The 20,583-nt window shown below is 38.7% G+C and overlaps 1 protein-coding gene across 1 annotated transcript in view; it reads right to left on the bottom strand.

Annotated features, from left to right (window-relative positions):
• The window catches only part of LOC109102844 (leucine-rich repeat and calponin homology domain-containing protein 4-like), a 47,679-nt gene extending 28,581 nt beyond the window's left edge, over nt 1-19,098 (bottom strand). Inside the window, exon 1 of the mRNA XM_042728335.1 lies at nt 18,716-19,098. Coding sequence (XP_042584269.1) covers nt 18,716-18,887 — 172 coding nt within the window. The 5' untranslated portion in view covers nt 18,888-19,098. The remainder of the gene's footprint in view (nt 1-18,715) is intronic.
• Between the last annotated feature and the right edge of the window lie 1,485 nt (nt 19,099-20,583).

Below are 20,583 nucleotides of genomic sequence, written 5' to 3'. Positions count from 1 at the left end.
GGTTTCAGAAGGCTTGGAAAGTGGTGCCAAAATGAATTAATTAATTTTGAAGATTATTATTTTTTTTTTTTTTTTGCCTTTATCTATAGAGGACAGCACAGATAGCAGAAAGAAAGAGAGGGGGTTGATGAGCTACTTTTGACTTGTTTGTCTCAATTTGTCACAACTTCCTTTGTATGGAAAAATTTTCATACAGAAAATTTGAAAACATAAAAAGTGAATTAAGGAGGAAAACACGCTAAAAAATGCAAAGTTTACCTTCAAAAGTTTCCTCCTTAATTAACTGTTTTGCAGTATTTTTCCTGCTCATCTCGGGTCTGTTCGTACTGAACAGCTTTGCTTTAACATCATACACCCGACGGGAGCTTTTGGATATCGGTGAGGACTTTTCCAACAGTTTTATCACCAATCTTCGACTCATCCCTGAGATCGCCAGAACACCCGAGGCTGCGCACTCTACCCGGCCGGGCGGAAGTGCTCGCAGGCGGCGTCGAGATCGTAAACAAAGGCGGGGGAAGCGCGGAGGTCTAAGAGCTAAGCTAAAGCTAACACCGCTCCGGCTCTCTTTACCGAGCATTTTCCTCGCTAATGTGCGGTCACTGGTGAACAAAATGGATGAGTTACGACTTCGCATCACCCACAGTAAGAGACTTTTGGACTGCAATGTCATGGTTTTCACAGAAACATGGCTACACAACGACGTACCCGATAATGCTATTGAGCTAGCCGGACGCTACACGCTCCGGGCAGACAGAACAGCAGATGACTCCGGCAAAACAAGAGGTGGTGGATTGTGCATTTATGTTAACAAAAGCTTGGTGTACGAACACTGTCATTGTTGGGAGACACTGCTCAGCTAACCTAGAGTTTCTCATGGTTAAATGTAGACCTTTTTATCTGCCGCGGGAGTTCACTTCCACCATAATAACTGCAGTCTACATTCCACCGGATGCTAATGCCAAGCTTGCTTTGAACGAACTTCACGCAGCCATTAGTAAACAACAGACTGCTCACCCGGAGGCTGCTTTTATTGTCGCCGGTGATTTTAATCACTGCAAATTAAAGACAGTGCTCCCCAAATTTCACCAGCATGTTTCCTGCCACACCAGAGGAGACAAAACTTTGGATCATGTTTACACAAACATTGATGGAGCTTACACCACGACCCCCCCACCCCCACCTCGGACTGTCTGATCACCTTTCTTTGTTTCTCACCCCTAAAAATTCACCCCTCATCAACCGTGTGAAGCCATCAGTGAGGACCATCAAAGTGTGGCCAGCTGGAGCAGACTCTTTACTTCAGGACAGGTTTCAACACACGGACTGGAGTATGTTTGCTTCTCAGGCTGCCTGTGGCTCTCACACGGACATTGATACCTATACCTCCTCTGTACTGACTTACATCAACACCACCATTGACAGTGTTACATCAGAAAAACAGATCACAACATACCCTAATCAGAAGCCATGGATGAACAAGGAGGTGCGAATTCTGCTGAAAGCCCGCATCACTGCCTTCAGGTCAGATGACGTGCAGGCCTACAGTAAATCCAGGGCTAACCTGAAAAGGGGCATCAAAAAGGCCAAGTACTGCTACAAGCTGAAGGTAGAGGAACACTTTTTCAACTCTGACCCCCGACGCATGTGGCAGGGCATCAAGGCCATCAGTGACTACAAACCAAGCAACTCCACTCCAATGGTCACGGACGTCTCCTTCCTTAACGAGCTAAATGACTTTTATGCTCGCTTCAACAGCGACAGCAAGGAGACGGCCACCAAAACCACACACTCAGCAGACCACCAACCTCTCAAACTAACCTCCTCAGATGTCCACACTGCATTGAGCCGGATCAATGCACACAAGGCTGCCGGCCCGGATGGCATTCCTGGACGTGTGCTTAGAGCATGTGCAGAGCAGCTTGCAGGGGTCTTCACAGACATTTTCAACCTGTCCCTCACCCAAACAACTGTGCCAACATGTTTTAAGTCCACATCCATTGTGCCAGTACCGAAACAATCCTCCCCGATGTGCTTAAATGACTACCGCCCTGTAGCACTCACACCCATCATTATGAAGTGCTTTGAGCGATTGGTCCTAGCACACCTCAAAGACTGCCTCCCACCCACACTGGACCCACATCAATTTGCCTACCGCAGAAACAGGAGCACAGAGGATGCAGTATGCACAGTGCTGCACTCTGCACTCACACACCTGGACAGTAACAACACATATGTACGGATGTTGTTTGTTGACTTCAGTTCAGCATTTAACACCGTCATTCCCTCCAAGCTGACCACAAAACTTGGAGACCTGGACATTAGCACCTCCCTCTGCAACTGGATCATGGACTTTCTGACCAACAGGCCTCAGCATGTTAGGTCTGGCCACACCTGCTCCTCCACCATCACACTTAACATTGGCGTACCACAGGGCTGTGTGCTGAGCCCATTTCTCTACTCCCTCTACACCCATGACTGCAAGCCTGTGCATGGATGCAACTCCATCATTAAGTTTGCAGACGACACCACGGTGATTGGCCTCATCAGTGACAACGATGAGACTGCCTACAGGGAAGAGGTACAGCACCTGGCCACATGGTGCGCTGACAATAACCTGCTCCTTAACACCAGTAAAACAAAGGAGCTCATTGTGGACTTCAGGAAGAAGAAAGGAAGCACGCATGACCCCATCCACATTAACGGGTTGGTTGTTTGAACGTGTCTCCAGCTTCAAGTTCCTGGGAACCACCATCACGGAGGACCTGTCCTGGACCACAAACACCTCCAGCCTGGTCAAGAAGGCTCACCAACGCCTCTTCTTCCTCAGAACACTGAAGAAGAACCAGCTGTCTTCAGCCATAGTGGTGAACTTTTACCGGTGTGCGATCGAGAGCATCCTGACCAGCTGCATCACAGTCTGGTATGGGAACTGCACGGTGGCTGACCGCAAAAGCACTGCAGAGGGTGGTGAAAACTGCCCAACGCATCACAGGGACACCACTTCCTGCTATTGAGGACATCCAGAGGAAACGCCGTGTACGTCGAGCTCGCAGCATTATTAAGGACTCCTCTCACCCTGACCATAGACTGTTTAACCTCCTGCCCTCCGGGAGGCGCTTCAGGAGCCTCCGGACAAGGACCAGCAGATCCAGGAACAGCTTTTTCCCTACAGCTGTCTCCTTGCTGAACTCTGCCCTCTGACACCCCCCACACCATACACACAGACTCCTCCCCCACTTCATCACTACATCTGACTGATTTATTTATTTATTTATTTACAACAAGCAAAAACAACAAACTTGCTATTACTTGCACTACTGTCTGTTCATCCAGGAACACTGAATAATCCATTGCACACTGAATATTTTCTATGCACTTTACTTTCCATTGCAATAGTTTAAATTGTTCATATGTTCATAGTTCTGCCTATAGCGTACATACACTTCACATATTCATCTGTATAATATGTTCATAGTACACCTATCTGTATATCATGCTGATAGTATTTAAAATCTGTAAATTTTGTCCATAATACTTATCTGTATAGTTATTGTACATATTGTAGACCTTGTATATTCTGTACTTACTGCTTATTGCACTTCTGGTTAGATGCTAACTGCATTTCGCTGCCTTGTACCTTACATAAATAAATAAAATAATGAATCCTAATTTCCCCAAAAACACAAAAACACGCTAAAAAATGCAAAGTTTACCTTCAAAAGTTTCCCCTAGAGCCACTAGAAAAACAACACCTTATTCTTTCTCTGAAGGAGGAACAACAATAAACCTTGCCATGACTTGACTTGAGATGGGGGCAGAGAAAGAGAGAAAGAAAGGGAGTGGGAGAGCCTGGGAGTGGGAGAGGAGGGCAAATCTTGAAAGGGGCGAGTGAATGAGTAACAGCAGCATGACAATAGCTTTGAAAGCATGAATACCGTCCTGAGCCGAGGGGGTGATGGAACAAAAACACACGGGCCAGAATGACTCAACACATTCAAAAGAGCACTACTGGAGGCAAAACGTAAGATTTTCTTTTGTGTGCTGTGTGTGTGTGTGTGTGTGTGTGTGTGTTTCACACCACTGCTATTCAAGTACATCACTGCGTGTGTGTGCGTTTCTGACCTTGCACACGAGTGCTATTCAAGTACATCAGTAAATTTACCGTAAGAAAAAAAGCTGATTGTTTGACCTCACTGGCACTTTAGAGAGCACTTTGGAGTGCACTGACCAAATCACAAGTGTGCCACATCCTTTTCATTATTCCTTGCTGCCCTATCAAAAAAGAGGTTTATTTTCAGACCTCAGTCTCCAAACAGGCTCTAACATATCAGTAATGCAATCATATACAGTTCAAACACCATAATCCAACAGGACAGGCCTGATTTATACAAGCTTTTAGAAAATGTCAAGGTCCAACAGGCTTAATTTCATAACAACTGAGTCTGAGTTACTTTAGAAAGCCTATTCGTGCATTAGCAGTTTTCTGTTGTACTCCTCTGAGAGAATCCTCTTCTAACTAGATTTTCAGTTCTAGTAAAATGTGAGTGGTAACAAAGCAAATCTGCTTTTCATTTCACTTGCATTTTAATTTAACAATTATTTTAACACTTTTGAGGAAGCACCAAATAATGAATGATAACTATTCATCATAACTTACAATGTATTGTTTATATGCAACACATAATAAAGTAACGGTTCCTAGATTATTTTGAGATCTTTCTTGCCTGTATTGAGACAGTCAGTCTGTCTCTCTCCTCACATTCAATTCAGTTCAATGAAATTGTTTGGTTATGTTTGCCATTTTTGGTTTGTTTGTTTTTATTTGTGTGTGTGTGTGTGTGTGTGTGTGTGTGAGGAGAGAGAGAGAGAGAGAGAGAGTGAGTATTTTGTTTGTTTTTATGGTGTTTATTTGTTTTGATTTGTTGTGTTTTGTTTTGTTTTGTTATTGTTATTATTTTGTTTGTTTGTTTTTATTTGTGTGTGAGAGAGAGTATTTTGTTTGTTTTTGTTGTGTTTGTTTTGTTTCATTTTGTTTGTTTGGTTGGTTTTTATTTGTGTGTGTGAGAGAAAGCATTGTTTGGTTTTGCTGTTTGTTTTGATTTGTTGTGTTTTGTTTTGTTATTGTTATTATTTTGTTTGTTTGTTTTTATTTGTGTGTGAGAGAGCATTTTGTTTGTTTTTGTTGTGTTTGTTTTGTTTTGTTTCATTTTGTTTGTTTGCTTGTTTGGTTGGTTTTTATTTGTGTGTGTGAGAGAGAGCATTGTTTGGTTTTGCTGTGTTTGTTTTGATTTGTTGTGTTTGTTTTGTTTTGTTTGTTTTTATTTGTGTGTGTGAGAGAGCATTTTGTTTGTTTTTGTTGTGTTTATTTGTTTTGATTTGTTGTGTTTATTTGTATTGTTATTGTTTTGTTTTGAACCAGTTCTGAATAAGAAAGAGGTTGATTCCCAACCCTACAGTAGCTTTAAAGGGATAGTTCATTGTCTTTTTTCACTCTCAGTTATAAATCTGTATGGCTTACAATCATTGGTGAAACATACAATGTTTTTTTTTGTTTTTGTTTTTTTTAAAATGTCTTAATGTCTACAGACGAAAGACAATTACACAGGTTTGAAACAACATGTGGATGAGTAAATGATTTCATATGCCTTTAAGTCTTTATAACATTCTGGTCACTAGATATGGTAATGCAAATCTATAGGATTTTTTTTTCACCCATGTAATTGTCTGCCAGGCAATAAATTAAATCAGTTAGAAAAGTAAAAGCACATTTCTCTTCAACAAGCCACTGGATTTAGGCTGTCATAAATGTCACAAAACATGCAAACGTTATGTTATATTGTCAAAGTTTAATACTCATAATTTTCAAATTTGAACTATAAGCAACAGTATTTGTGATGGTTTTGCAGACGCATGGTTAGGGAATGTTCAATCTCGTTTGTGTGAAGCTTTGCCACTGATATTAATCACTCCACTTTTGGATCTATGGGCCAGTAGAGTCAACAACGCTGTCTTCAAACGCTCTGAATGAACAGAGGGGTCTGTGTGCATCCTGTTTAATCCACGGTCAACGGCCCAGCACTTAGACTACAGTATTATCTTTGTCTTTGAACATTGATGAAGGCCACAGAAGGTCAAGCTGATGGATTTAACCAACCAAACATTTAAGGGCCCCCGAGTTATACCACACAGCTCCTTTTGTGTTCAAATACATTCACACCTCAATAACCTTCAAACCTAATCATTTTCCTCCTCTCTCTCTCTCTAAACAGTTTTATAAAAATCCTAATTAAACACCAACATGTTTACTGCTGTTTAACAGACACCTTCTAAACTGACAAGCAGTAAAACAACCACAAAGTCAGTTCATCTGCAGCCAAATGAGGTTAAGTTTCTTACTTTAGAGCTCAATGAGTAAATCGATGGTTATCAGGTTCTCTGCAAAAGAAACCTCTAACGCTTGAGTTACCAGCCTGGAATATACTCAGATGATCTGACATGACTAGTGACGCAAGTACTTCACACAACAACACAGAGGACATGCTGGGAACATCAGCACTGATCAACCTTCTGAATTATTTTTCGGTAGGAGAACAAACCTTTTCGGTATGCATTGTGTGAAAACAATTTTTCAAAAAGTATGGCTGTTGTGGCGGCAGCTTCTACCACATAGAGCAATTTATAAAGTTTTTGTAATCTAAAAATAATGTACTTGGTAAGTGTTTTTATTGTTAACTAAAACAATTAAAAATCGTTTACATTATTTGAAATAAAGCTGAAACAAAAAAAATATATACAAAAAACTTGAAATGTATAAATACTTAAGAACACAGAAATACTGAGAAATCTGGTTAAACAAGTACTAAAATAACTAAAACTAAAATAAAAAATAACAAATAAACAAATAAATATTTTAAAAATGAATAATACTTATGAAGCACATTACAAAATTACTCAAACTTAAACTGAAAACTGAACATATAAACATTAATTGAAAATATGAATAAAAATATAAGAGTAAATGAATAGGCCTAGTACTAAATTAAAACACTGCTTGAGATGAAATATGAGACATGATGATGTGTGAAGAAACCAGGGTAAATATCACTTATGACTAGTATTTTTCTTATGCATAATTTTTATTTTTTTTGTCATTTTAATTTTGTAAAAATAATGCAAAAAATGTGAAAATACTCTGCAACTGCGTGTTGTAGGATGCATAAAATGCTCATGCTGAAATTAGTCTTAGCAAGTCAAAGGAGTTGACATGAAACAATTCGATGGAATTGATGGAAGTGAATCTGGTGTCAGAACTGCCATTACTTCATGAATAAAATAATGAAAACTAATATGTGCCATTTTTGTCATATATTCCTTATTTATTACTTTTGAAAATGTAAAGAGAGCGAAAATAAATTAGTATTTTTTGTCCCCTTTCTTATTTTGTTTTCTTTACTTATTGCCTGAAGCCATTTCACTCATCTGTGAGGTTTAATAACAATAACAATACTGAGACAACCAGTATGTCACACTCTGATCATTCACCAGGATTGTAAAATTTGACTTTAAATAAGCAACACTTAATGAAGTAAACTCACATGGAGTAGCCTATTTACTCATAGCGCACAAAATATCCTTACAATCAAAAGAAAACTGTGTGTGTGTGTGTGTGTGTGTGTGTGTATGAGTGTGTATCAGCATCTATGCAAACGTTCCAAGCTGGCAGGCAATGCTGTGAAGGAAATTTTTTTTGCATCAACAGCAAACTCAAGAATCTGTTTCTATACCCCATAAACACAACTAACTTATAACACAGAGCTGTAATGCACAGGTTTGCGAAGGTGGAAGCATGCCTGGTGGTGTAAATAGATTATGTTGTGTTGTTCTGAGCCCTTGATCTCATTGCTGTGGCGGCGGTTCAGCGGTGACTCAAGATGCTTGAAGTCTCAGCTCTATACAGCAGGAGCTCGTATCTGTTACACAAGACCGAAGAAACTAGACAAGTGCGGTGAAATCCATCTCACACAACCACGACGAGGTTAGCGGATGTGTTCTGTTACCATAACAACCAAATCATCATGTGTCAAAACAAACACACTGCAGTCAATTAGCGATCAAACCAGGCATATATTTGTTTATTGAACAAAGTTGGTACAAAAGCTGTCACTGGGGCAGTACCTTTTCAAAAGGCACAACTTTGTATCTTAAGCATCCATACATTAAAAGTGCATATTAGTACCTAAAAGGTATAAAAGTGTACCTCAGTGACAGCTTTTGTACCTTTTTTTCTGAACGTGAATAAATTATGTAATGTAAAGGAGATGTTTAGAACACATGCCTATTTGTGGTGTTTTTGTGAGAACTTTCGCAATATTTATTAGAAATGCATGTTAGAATAAAGATGGTGTGTTTCACCAATGTGTGAATAACCCTAAAAAATTGTCGGTTTTAGCAGTATTTGCTGAGGCACATTAAGTGAAGTCACATTAGTGAAATTTCAGCTACATTTTTCACACAAAAAAAGATTCATTGTCAGTATTATCAGCAGTGTAGCGATGCACGAAGCAGAGCTCAAGCGAAAGTCACTTTCAAACCACGCAGCTTTCTGTAGATCTACACTCAAATCTGCCAAGGCGACTTTAAATGTATTGCAAAATCTGCATGGGGAAATTTTTAATTTCTCATTAATTTGTAAAGTGTTATTATTAATAATGTGTTTTTATGCTGAAATTGATTAGACTGATAAATCATGAACATCCCTCCTAGCAACCACCCAAAACAAAGTAGCAACCACATAACAGCACAAATTTCACTCAGAACACTTCGGCAACTGCCTGGCAAACAAACATTTACATGTAGTCATTTAGCAGATGCTTTTATCCAAAGCAACTTACAAATGAGGATAATGGAAGCAATCAAAATCAACAAAAGAGCAATGATATACAAGTGCTATGAAAAGTCTCAGTTAGCTTAACGCAGTACACGTACTGTAGCAAGGGCTTTTAAATAGTATAATAAATAAGAAAACAGATAGAATAGAAAAAGAATAGAGCAAGCTAGTGTTAGAGGTCTTTTTTGGTTTTGTTAATTGTACAATAAATAAAAACAAAACAGATATATATATATATATATATATATATATATATATATATATATATTTTTTTTATTTTTTTTTTTTTTTTTTAAAGAATAGAATTAGAATAGTGAGTGCTAAAGTTAGAGGGTCAAATAAAGATGGAAGAGATGTGTTTTTAGCCGATTTATTGATGATTTGCTGCTCGGATTGAGTAGGGCAGGTCATTCCACTAGGACGGAACGCTTCTTTGGGAAGGCACAATCAAGCGACGTTCACTTGCAGAACGCAAGCTTCTAGAGGGCACATAAGTCTGAAGTAATGAATTTAGGTAAAGGGGTGCAGAGCCAGTGGTGGTTTTGTAGGCAAACAACAATGCCTTGAATTTTATGCGAGCAGCTATTGGTAGCCAGTGCAAATTGATAAACAGAGGCGTGATATGCATTCTTTTTGGCTCATTAAAAATTAATCTTGCTGCCGCGTTCTGGATTAATTGTAAAGGTTTGATAGAACTAGTTGGAAGACCTGCAAGAGAGCATTTCAATAGTCCAGCCTGGAAAGAACAAGAGCTTGAACAAGGAGTTGTGGCGCATGTTCCGAAAGAAAGGGCCTGATCTTCTTGATGTTGAATAAAGCAAATCTGCAGGACCGGACAGTTTTAGCAATGTGGTCTGAGAAGGTCAGCTGATCATCAATCGTAACTCCAAGGTTTCTGGCTGTTTATGAAAGAGTTATGGATGATGTGCCTAACTGGATGGTGAAATAGTGATGAAACGATGGGTTTGCTGGAACCACAAGCAGTTCTGTCTTGGCAATGTTGAGTTGAAGGTGATGGTCCTTCATCCAGTAAGAAATGTCTGTTAGACAAGCTGAGATGCGAGCAGCTGATGATCATCAGGATGGAATGAGAGGTGGAGTTGAGCGTCATCAGCATAGCAGTGACATGAAAAGCCATGTTTCTGAATGACTGAACCTATATGCCATGTAGACAGAGAAGAGAAGTGGTCCAAGAACTGAAAACTTATACAAACAATTATTCATAAGAACACAATTATACACCTCACCTCTCCAAGATACTTTGAAGGACCTATCTGAGAGGTAAGACTCAAACCACTGGAGTACGGTTCCTGAGATGCCCTTTGCCACTAGGGTTGACAGGAGGATCTGGTGGGTAACCGTGTCAAAACCAGCGGACAGATCAAGCAAGATAAGTATTGAAGATTTGGATTCCGCTCTTGCCAGTCTTAGGGCTTCAACAACGGAAAGCAAGGCAGTCTCAGTTGAATGTCCACTTCTGAAACCAGATTGGTTGCTGTCAAGGAGGTTGTTCTGTGTGAGAAAGGCAGAGACTTGGTAATCGTTCGCTCCTTCAAGTGTTTTTGCAATGAAAGGAAGAAGGGAAACTGGTCTGTAGTTCTCTAAAAGAGATGGGTTGAGGGTGGGTTTGACCCTCAAAACACCCTCACACTGTGGAGTTTTGCACAGGCAAGCACAGCTTTGGCCAAACTCACTAAAAACAATCATCTAGCACTAACTGTCAGTGTGATAATCCTCAATGTTCTCTCTCTAGATAATCTGCACCAGAGGTCTGATGTGGTATAGCTCCAGTCGCTCTCAACCAAACAATTACCAAGTTCTGATGCACACACACACACACACACAAACACAGTAATCACTCCCGTAGCCTCTCTAAAGCCTAATGGGAGATGGTGATTCTGCCATCTGGACACGCTTCACGTTACATAACTTATCAGGAGCTGGTGTTCATCAAACAGTTGAATCTCAGTCAGATTTGAACTCTTGCATCCTATCGAGTATGCTTATGTGGAAACTGTAAAGGAGAGGAACGGATATATTGAGAGTGAGACACCAAATGAACTGTGTGTTCATTAAAGGAATACTCCACCCCAAAATTAAAATTTTGTCATTAATCACTTACCCCCATGTCTTTCCAAACCTGTAAAAGCTCCGTTAGTCTTCTAAACACGATTTAAGATATTTTGGATGAAAACCTGGAGGCCTATGACTGTCCCATACACTGCCAAATAACAGTGTCAAGGTCCATAAAATGTTTGAAAGTCATCGTCAGAATACTCCATCTGCCATCTGCATTCAACAATTCCTTTGTCAACAGTCTGATACAGAAGAGCATATGCAGCATTCGGTGATATGGAGAGACACAGAGGAGACTGTTGACAAAAGAATTGTTGAATAAAGCTGTTTTTTTGTTTTTCGCTTACAAAAAGTGTTCCCTTCGCTTCATATAACCCAGATTGCACATCTGATGGCAGACGGAGTATTCTGACGAAAACTTTCATACCTTTTATGGACCTTGACACTGTTATTTACTTGGCAGTCTATGGGACAGTCACCAGTTTTCATCCAAAATATCTTAAATTGTGTTTTGAAGACGAACAGAGCTTTTATGGGTTTGGAACGACATGGGGTAAAGTGATTAATGACAAAATTGACATCTATTTAAAAAAAACACATTTAAACACAGCCATGTGTGCATTGAGATATCACCCCATGTGTGCATGGAGGTGATGTTAGCTCAGAATGTGTACAAGTGAATGAAGCATGATATGGTATAGAGAACATTCAGCAAACATTTACACCTGCACGTTTTCTCATTTTTCCCAACAGCTGTATTATCAGCAACACAAAATCACAAAGCAGCATCAACTCAACTCAATTTTTTTTAATATTAAGCATGCAAATGTGTTCGTTTTTAGATAAACAGAAGCATGTTTTTGTGAAGTTTGAGTAAATACTGTGTAAAATAGGTAACAGGCAAAGAAATATACATATTTTGGAAAAACTACTATATACTGTAATAATATGGAGCCCTGCACATGACATGCAGGAAAAAAAAGTCCTACGTCTTTGTATTGTATAATTTAACAAATTAAATTAAATTTTTGTTTACAATCCTTGTGAACTGAGACAAAGTTACAGAATAAGCAGAGATAAAGCAAAAGACTTCAATACTGTGAATGCACTCATTTTTCATTACACTCCATAAACAAAGCATACTTGTGCATGTACAAAGCATACAAGAGCCAGCCATCGCAACACAACTAATCCAGAAAAATGCGAAAAAGTTACATAAAAGTATCACAGCAAAAACAGCTCTATACAAATCTTAGAGGAATAAATCTGAGAAGACTTCCTGTGAGTCTGCAATGTTCTCTGCTGCAGGAAGATTGATTTTAATACAGCATCTGTGTGATTTCACTTTAATTTTTCATCATAATGGATATCCGTTATAAAAAATATAGCATTTATAAGTCAAGGGTTTCTAGCTGTGCGCCTCTCTTGAGATTTGAGACCTTCTGACCATCTGTTGTGCTTTAAATGTGTGAGTGAAAGGAGATGAAGAGGAAGAGAGAGAAAAAGAGGGAGGGAGTAAAGCTGAGAGTTTGTCGCTGAGGAGAAGCAGAAGTTGAAGTCAAGGAGCCCACATCCGGTGGCTGTGTAGTGGAAATGTAACTGCAAGGTGAAACAGAGCAACACTGTGCAACAGATGGTGGTGCAGTCACACTCCAGTTCTCACTCATGGACGATTATCTGCATTTTTCACATATATATGCACACCAGACCTAAACATGACCACTCGCATAAATACTCACGCAAACAGAGTCTCCAACACACACACTTATACGAAACAGCTGGCGAACACTCAAAACATAATGACACAAAACAGACAACCAACACACACACAAACTTGAACTTTTGCCTAGCAGAGCTGAATTCATAATAAGTCCTCTCTATCTCTGAGTCTGAGAGGCTCATTTGCATAGGAAAAATGACCTCATGTTTTATATTCAGTAGTAATGCACAGGGTTGACCACATCCTAACACAACAGGAAATACTTTTATAAAAAAAGGACTACTCAAATGACCCATAAAACACAAGGGATCATCTAAAAACCCAAGTGAGCTACCTACCATTTTTCTTTTTAACATTATACAGCTAAAAAGATGCTGCGGGATTTCTTGCTAACAACAAATGGGAGAAGATTTTGTTGTATGGACATGCTGATTTGTTGCATAACCCACATGAATAAGTCACATGCATCAACTCTTCCATGAAATGGTCATTGCGTCACTGTGTATGTATACGAGCTCTGGTGTTTGCCTGACTGGGAAAGGCAGTCAGTGTCCTTTTTACTTCCTTTTTACTTCCTTGGGTGTGTGGATTGAATCCTTCAAAATGTTTTAGATCTAAAAAGAACCTCTGTGATGCATGACAATATTAAAAAGTACATGATAGCAATTAAAAGTACATTTTAAATAAGGGAAGAGAAAAAAGCCAAACCCTTTATCTGGAAAAATTATGCACTTAAAAACTATCAAAACATTATTTGTATCTTTGAAAACGATGCTGAAAAACCAGTTCTATAACAGAGATATATAGATATAGTCTATCTATAAACTGTAGATCTGTTTCCAAGACTAGGATAAAAAATGTGTTTGTCTAAAACACTGTGGGAGAAATCATGCATTTCTGTCGAAATTGGTTCAGTCAAATCAAGTCATAGTTTCCACAGATCATCTGCTCCCATTCTGTCATCATCTACCCACCCTCTCATCTCTCCAAACTCTGTCTGACCCACAGAGCACAAAAGAAGATAGGCCTATTTTTAAATGCAATGCAATGTAATAAAATAAAATAAAAACGAAGTCAGTGTTGTTCACTGAGCCCAGGTCCAATGTGTACCTCTGGACTAATAGTTTTTAAATGATATTAATATGGATTACTTTTACAATGTCTTAAAGGTGCTGTCATTTTTTGACTCTACTAAAGCATAAAAATACCATAATATGTTTGCAGATATTTAAAAAACATGCTAAATTAACATACTTGTTTATCTGAAAAACAATGCTACAGGCAGTTATTCTCCTTTGAAAATGTGCGTTCCAGGCCAAAATGTCGGTCTCTGTTTTGGTTTGTGAAACCCGCCCACTGCAAGTTTACCCAATTGTATTCAAGTCTGAGGAGGAGGGGCCGGGTGAAAAAAAACCCTCTTCGATATTTTGAATTTGGACTGAAATACGTAGTTCAACCACTCTGTGTCAATCCTACATAAAGCACATTTAAGGAACTTTTTGAAGCTTCAAAGTTTTGGTATTGACTTTCAACTGAGGGACAGAAATCTTCTTATGAAAAATATCTGCATTTGCGTTTCAGAGATGGAATTCTTACAGGTTTGTAACAATGAGGGCAAGTCAGATTTTTTTTCATAATTTTAATTTTTGGGTGAACTGTCCCTTTAATTTCCCCTCATTCACAGCAAGAACGATAACTATAATGATAACTCTATTAGCATCCACAGCAACGGATCACAATGTTCTGTTTATTATATATGTGCGCTGCAGTTTTGTCACGTAGCTGCTGCCTTTAATGCTCAAGTTCTTCAAAATCAGGTGGATTCCGACTGGCTGTCAATGTTTTTATCTTTCTTATGCCTAAAAAAAACATTATTAAAGTGATTCCAATTATATTGTTCTTCTGTATTGTTATCGTTACAGATGTGGTGTGGACTTCCATATTCTAATTGAATACGAATGATTATTAAAACTCTATACTTCTATTTCTGTCACTACTTCACAACTTTTAAGAATGTTTACTTCTTTAGTCATGTTGTCTTATCTTGTGCAGTGAGCCTGAGCTTCCACAAAAAAAAAAAAAAAATCACCACTAATAATCAACACACATGAATCATAAGTGTTTACCTATAATCACAAAAACAATATTATCTTTATAAAAGAATATCAGGACATTTCTGATAAATGCTACCTGCTTTAAGGAGTTTGTTTCTTACATTTACTGAACAAACAGGCAACCGAATCACAGGCAAAACTGCAACAGCTCTGAATGTATGCCAAAAAACTAGACCGTTATTAGACCAACATCCAGACAGTCCAGACTTTCACTGCCACAGACACAGCCATGCCTACAGGCTAATGTCGGACAGGAAACATTACTGATGGGGGATAACAGATCAATGGAAATAAGCCACGAGGGGAGTATCTTGTAGAATATAATCTAGGCCATCTCCAGAAAAACTTTTAAAAAGCATCCAACCGACACCAAATTTAAAACCTCCTTTGATGACCTGGATAAATGGGAATCTTCACCCGACCAGGAAAGGAAAGAGATAAAAACCAAGAGAACAGGAATGGGAAAAGCAAGGGGGAGAGAGAAGCCTGCCTCAGACAATGGAGGAGGGGTCTTGCCGAATGGACTCCAGTTGGGGGGAAAGAGGAGGGTCCCTATTTCGGGAAAATCACGACAATGGGAGCAGTCCACAAGCCCGTTTTATCAAAAAAAAAAAAAAAGCCTCTCTCACTCCCCTCTTTCTCTCAGCTGCTGTGAGGCTTAGTTGTGGTATGGAGTGTGTGTCCCTCTGAATGAAACACTGTGTTAAGGACTACATGACGTTCATGCCCCAAGCATGGTCACAAGTATGCGGGAGCTGGATGGAAACAAATATTTTCATCTAATGCCCACACAAAAACACATTTACTGTGATTTCATTTGGAGGATCCCTTCTGGTGCCCATGTTCCTCTTAGAGCTGCTTCTAAGGTGGTCCTTTTGTTTTCATACACTCTTATCTTAAGCATCCATCTTTCAGCGCCTCTTTCAAATAACCAAATTTATTCCACTTCTCCAATGAAAACAAACTCAATCCGGGATTTCATCTCACCCTTAAGTGCTGAGGCACAGTCTAGCTTGTGTTATTGTCGTAGGGTGAAGTCAACAGCGGCTATATTATTACTCTGGTTATGAGTGTGGAGGTCTGTTTTTAAGGGGTCTTGGAGGATTGATGAGCCTGAGCTTTAGATCTGGGCCTCCAGCAAGACTGAACCTCTGACCTTCCTGAGGGAAAGTTAGTCCAGACTGGAAAGTGAGCTTCAGGAGAGTGAGTGAAAGAACGAACCAAGGCCCATCAATCCTTGCCTCCTTAGGTCTCCTAGCAAAAGAGACACTATCATCTTCCACCTACCTTCAAGTACACTTAAAATACACACTGCAACTGCAACCAGTGATATGTGAGCAACACCTAGTAATCATTCTCTACCTGATGGTAGGTGTGTCTGTGGAACATGATTATTATGGAATGATTTTTTTACACTGGATCTATGCTTGGATTTCTAGCATTTTTAAATGGCAGTTTCAGGCCAAGTTCTATTGAATTGATCCACACCCTCAGACTGATCCCAAACTGGCGCTTGGATTTTGGAGAGTCAGATGTACAGTACGGTTGTCAAGGCAACATGGTCATCCATGCAGAAAATTGATGTGAAAAACCTCCACAAAAAATAAAAGATTAGACCATCTAAAATATCTAAAGGCAATGCTTACTAAGCTGGCAGTGTTTCAGTGTCATCAATATCCAACATCCAAAATTCCTAATAATTCATCCTTGTTAATAATGATGTCACCAAATATTTAAGTATAAAGTGAAAACTATATTGATTGACTACTAAGCAACGTCCTTCTCTCAAATACAAATTTGCACAACATTTGGTCTGATTAAAGTATATGTTATGGTTAAAAAACAAAAACAACAACATTGGAATATTTCAATATGTACATGTAGCCTATCAGCATATTCAGAATAAACTACCACACAAGCATTAATTTCCTACTGGAGATCCTCATTCTTGCCATTTATTATGCAGCATTTCATTTAAAGGGATACTCCACCCCAAAATGAAAATTTTGTCATTAATCACTTACCCCCATGTTGTTCCAAACCCCTAAAAGCTTTGTTCGTCTTCAGAACACGATTTAAGATATTTTGGATGAAAACCGGGAGGCCTGTGACTGTCCCATAGACTGCCAAGTAAATAACCGTGTCAAGGTCCATAAAAGGTATGAAAGTCGTCATCAGAATACTCTATCTGTCGTCAGACGTGCAAAATAACGACTTTATTCTACAATTCCTTTGTCAACAGTCTCTTTCTTTGAATATAAAAAGTGTTCCCGTCACTTCATATACCTTTTATGGACCTTGACACTGTTATTTACTTGGCAGTCTATGGGACAGTCACAGGCCTCCCGGTTTTCATACAAAATATCTTAAATTGCGAAGATGAACGAAATGTAACATGGGGGTAAGTGATTAATGCCAAAATTTTCATTTTAGGGTGGAGTATCCCTTTAATGAACTCTAAACAATTCTCATTCATGTCCTTAAAGGAACACTCCACTTTTCATTTTCCGTCAGTCTTAGTACACAATGTAACTACAGAAGAGTCAAGTCTTAAATAGGAAAAATATAGAAACTCTGTGGTCATTTTTGAGCGAGATGCTAACGGTATAATCAGATTCAATGATCTATGCTAAGCTAAACTAAAAGTGCTACTGCCAGAAGTGGAGATCGGCTGAATGGATTCAAAAACAGTAAAACTCCACTGTTCAACTCTAGGGGAGTTGGAAAATGAGCCTATTTTTTAGTGTTCCTTTAACAATGGCATACCAGAGCACAATGAATTAGAAAACGTAGGCCTCTTCCTCGCTCCAAAAAAATGTGTTTTGTTCAGTAGCTTTTCAACAACTGTCTTTTTCCAACATCACACATAATAAACTCAGTTTAGACATGTGCAGATAAAAAAGCATGTTCAGTTACAGCTGAATACTCTAATTACACAAAAGCCTGAATAATACAGCCATTTGCCAGTTTGCCAATTTCAAATATTGGCTTAACTGATTTATGATTATCTTAATAATACATTTAAAATTACATAATAAAAAAAAAAAATTACATACATAACCGGTATGTGAATATCTGAAATGCAGGTGGTTTTAGTACTGTTTAGTATAATTTATAAGTTGTAAATGCATTTGAGTCGCTAAATATTCCAGCAGAGTCTACTTCTAACTTGTCAATAATGCCAGCTGTGGGTAACAAGTTACAAAAAGAGGTACGAGAACTGAAATTACAGTAAAAGGCACGAAATGCCACTAACAGATAGCATCTATGCTAGCTCAGTCTAACTAACTGGTAAATGCTCTGCAACATCTCTATTAGACTGCAGACCATGTGCGTGTGGGGGTTTGTATGGCTCAAAGACAAACTGCTTTATACACACTTTGTATAAGAGGAGCAGCAGATGGTCATATTAGTGCTGCTGGCAAGATGGATCTCAATACCAATGAGAGTGCATTCAAAAGAGCTCTCTACATCAATATCATTTTATTTCACTGCACTCAGATCAAATTGTGAAGTTTAAAGTGGGTCTGTGGTAAGATGGCTCAGCCCCAGTGCAGTTTCCACCTCGACAACAGGAAGAGAAGCGCAGCGCAGATGTCTTCAATCTCTAAAGCAAACACGCCAGCCTCAAACTCAACAACCTGATTTTAAAAACACAATACGCTGATGTATGGGCATTGATGGAGTTCTTTAGAAACGAAAGCGAGGACTAAAATGAACTTATCAGACGATCCGCTTCCTACAAAGATCTTTAAAGTGAAAGATCCGCTTTTTCTGGGGCGGGCGTGATGGTGGTGGTGCTAGTGCACCCCTGCAGAAGGGACGCAGGTGAAGAAGACACTCAAACAAAGGACATTAAATGCACTGAAACATTTCCTCCCCCCCTCTCATCCCGTGACCGCTTTCTTTAAGTCTTACCTGCGTGTGTGATGTCGGACAGGTCATAGTTCTTGGCGGTGCGGGGGAACTCTTTGAGTTTGCGATTGGAGAGGATGAGCGCTCCGCTGGACGCAGCCTCTTCCAGCGCCTTCTCCACGCTCCTGCTGGCCGCTACGGTCGCCGGCAGCTGCGCTCCATCCCCAGCAGCCATCAAACACTAAATATGACCCAAATCTTACTCTTTTCAATGACAATCAGCCCTCCTAAACCTCCATCTCATCCGAGGCCGATCTAATAACGTTACACCTCAGAAAACTAAGTTTTTGTACTCAAAAGTGAAGTAAAATCCAGTGACTGAGCAAAGTTGCGTGGTGCGTTGACAGTCCTTGTGCTGCAGCGAGCCGAGAACAGAAGGGGCGGGGCTTGCGGATTGAGCAAGTCTTGATTGACAGGGCGGACACACCCAATACGAGCTCGGGAAATAAACACAAAAGCGCTACTCTCAGCGAAAGGGGGAAATGATAACGTTTTTTGGATGTTCGGAGATTTTGTTATTCAAACTGTACAAGCTTCACTGCTGAAACCGAAGAAGTTTTCGCATTGTTTGCATACCGATAGCAGGGCTGACAAGGTTCAGCAGTAAGCGGAAGCTTCTAATGGATTTATCACAAAGCATTTCCCTGTTTCCAAATCCATTAAACCACGTGCACTTAGAAGAAATAAAGGACATAAATATTGCATTAACGTTATAGCATTAGTTCACCCTTACTTTGCTTTATGGGTGTGACACCAAACACTCTTCCCAATGACTTTGGTGTCTATTAAGCTAACCATAAAATATTGGGCTGGGCTCATAACCTACTTTCAAAACGTATTCATATATATATATATATATATATATATATATATATATATATATATATATATATATATATATATATATATAAACAACACTGAGATTTAAACAAACAAACAAAAAATCACTTAACAATTGTCTGTGACACAGTTGCTGGTTATAGTTTATTTTTAACTTTAAGAAATTACTTTATATTAAAATTTTAATAAAACTTTTCAAACTCTACAAACATTTATTTGTAGACCTATATAAACAAAAGCTTAAATTCTCTGTTAAACTTTGAGTCATTAAAATCTACTTTATAAAGCCATTTAAAATTTAGTGGAAATAAACATTCATATAACAAAAATCTAAAACTTTATCTAATTTTTTTTTTTAATGAAATGAAAAATCAAGCCCATTAAAGTTGTTGAAGAGGTTATACATGCATAAACTGTAACTGAAAGGGAATTTTTTTTTTTTTTTTTTTGTATAATGTATAAATAAGGCCACTATTTATTTGTTTCAACCATGTTGTAATATTATGTTGGCAAGTTTGCCCATATAGTACACAGAAAGCTTTCACAGAGTTATGGCTTACCCATGCATGCTTAATGTCTATCAGTTTTTTTTTTTTTTTGTTAAGTGTTTCTGAGTAGTGTTTTAAGCCTGACAGGGGCACAAAGTGGGTCACAAAATTATCCACTGTGTCATTACTCCCCATGGAACAAACAGAGAGGAAGAGAGGGATCGAGTGAGCCCAGAGGAAGAGAAGGGATGAGAGGCCGTGAGAAAGAGTGAGCTCATAATCACAAATATGTGTGAAGCCATGATCTGTTAAAACATAGGAGTATGTAATAAAATTAACAGTTTATTAATTCAGAAATGAAACTTTGATTTAAGTCATTAACATTATTTTTGATGTAAAAAAAAAAAAATTTTTAAGGTACGTTTTACAAGAAATTCTATTTCAGTCTTTCTACTTTGAATATACACAATTAATTTAATGTGTACTTGCCACCTATTCAATTTCCTAGCAATTTCAGAGTCAAAATTGTTTCTACACCACAAA

This window comes from Cyprinus carpio, chromosome B7 (assembly GCF_018340385.1).
Source record: "Cyprinus carpio isolate SPL01 chromosome B7, ASM1834038v1, whole genome shotgun sequence".
In the NCBI taxonomy this organism is placed as follows: Eukaryota; Metazoa; Chordata; class Actinopteri; order Cypriniformes; family Cyprinidae; genus Cyprinus; species Cyprinus carpio.
Note: the sequence above shows the minus strand (reverse complement) of the source record. Positions and strands in the feature narration are given on the sequence as shown.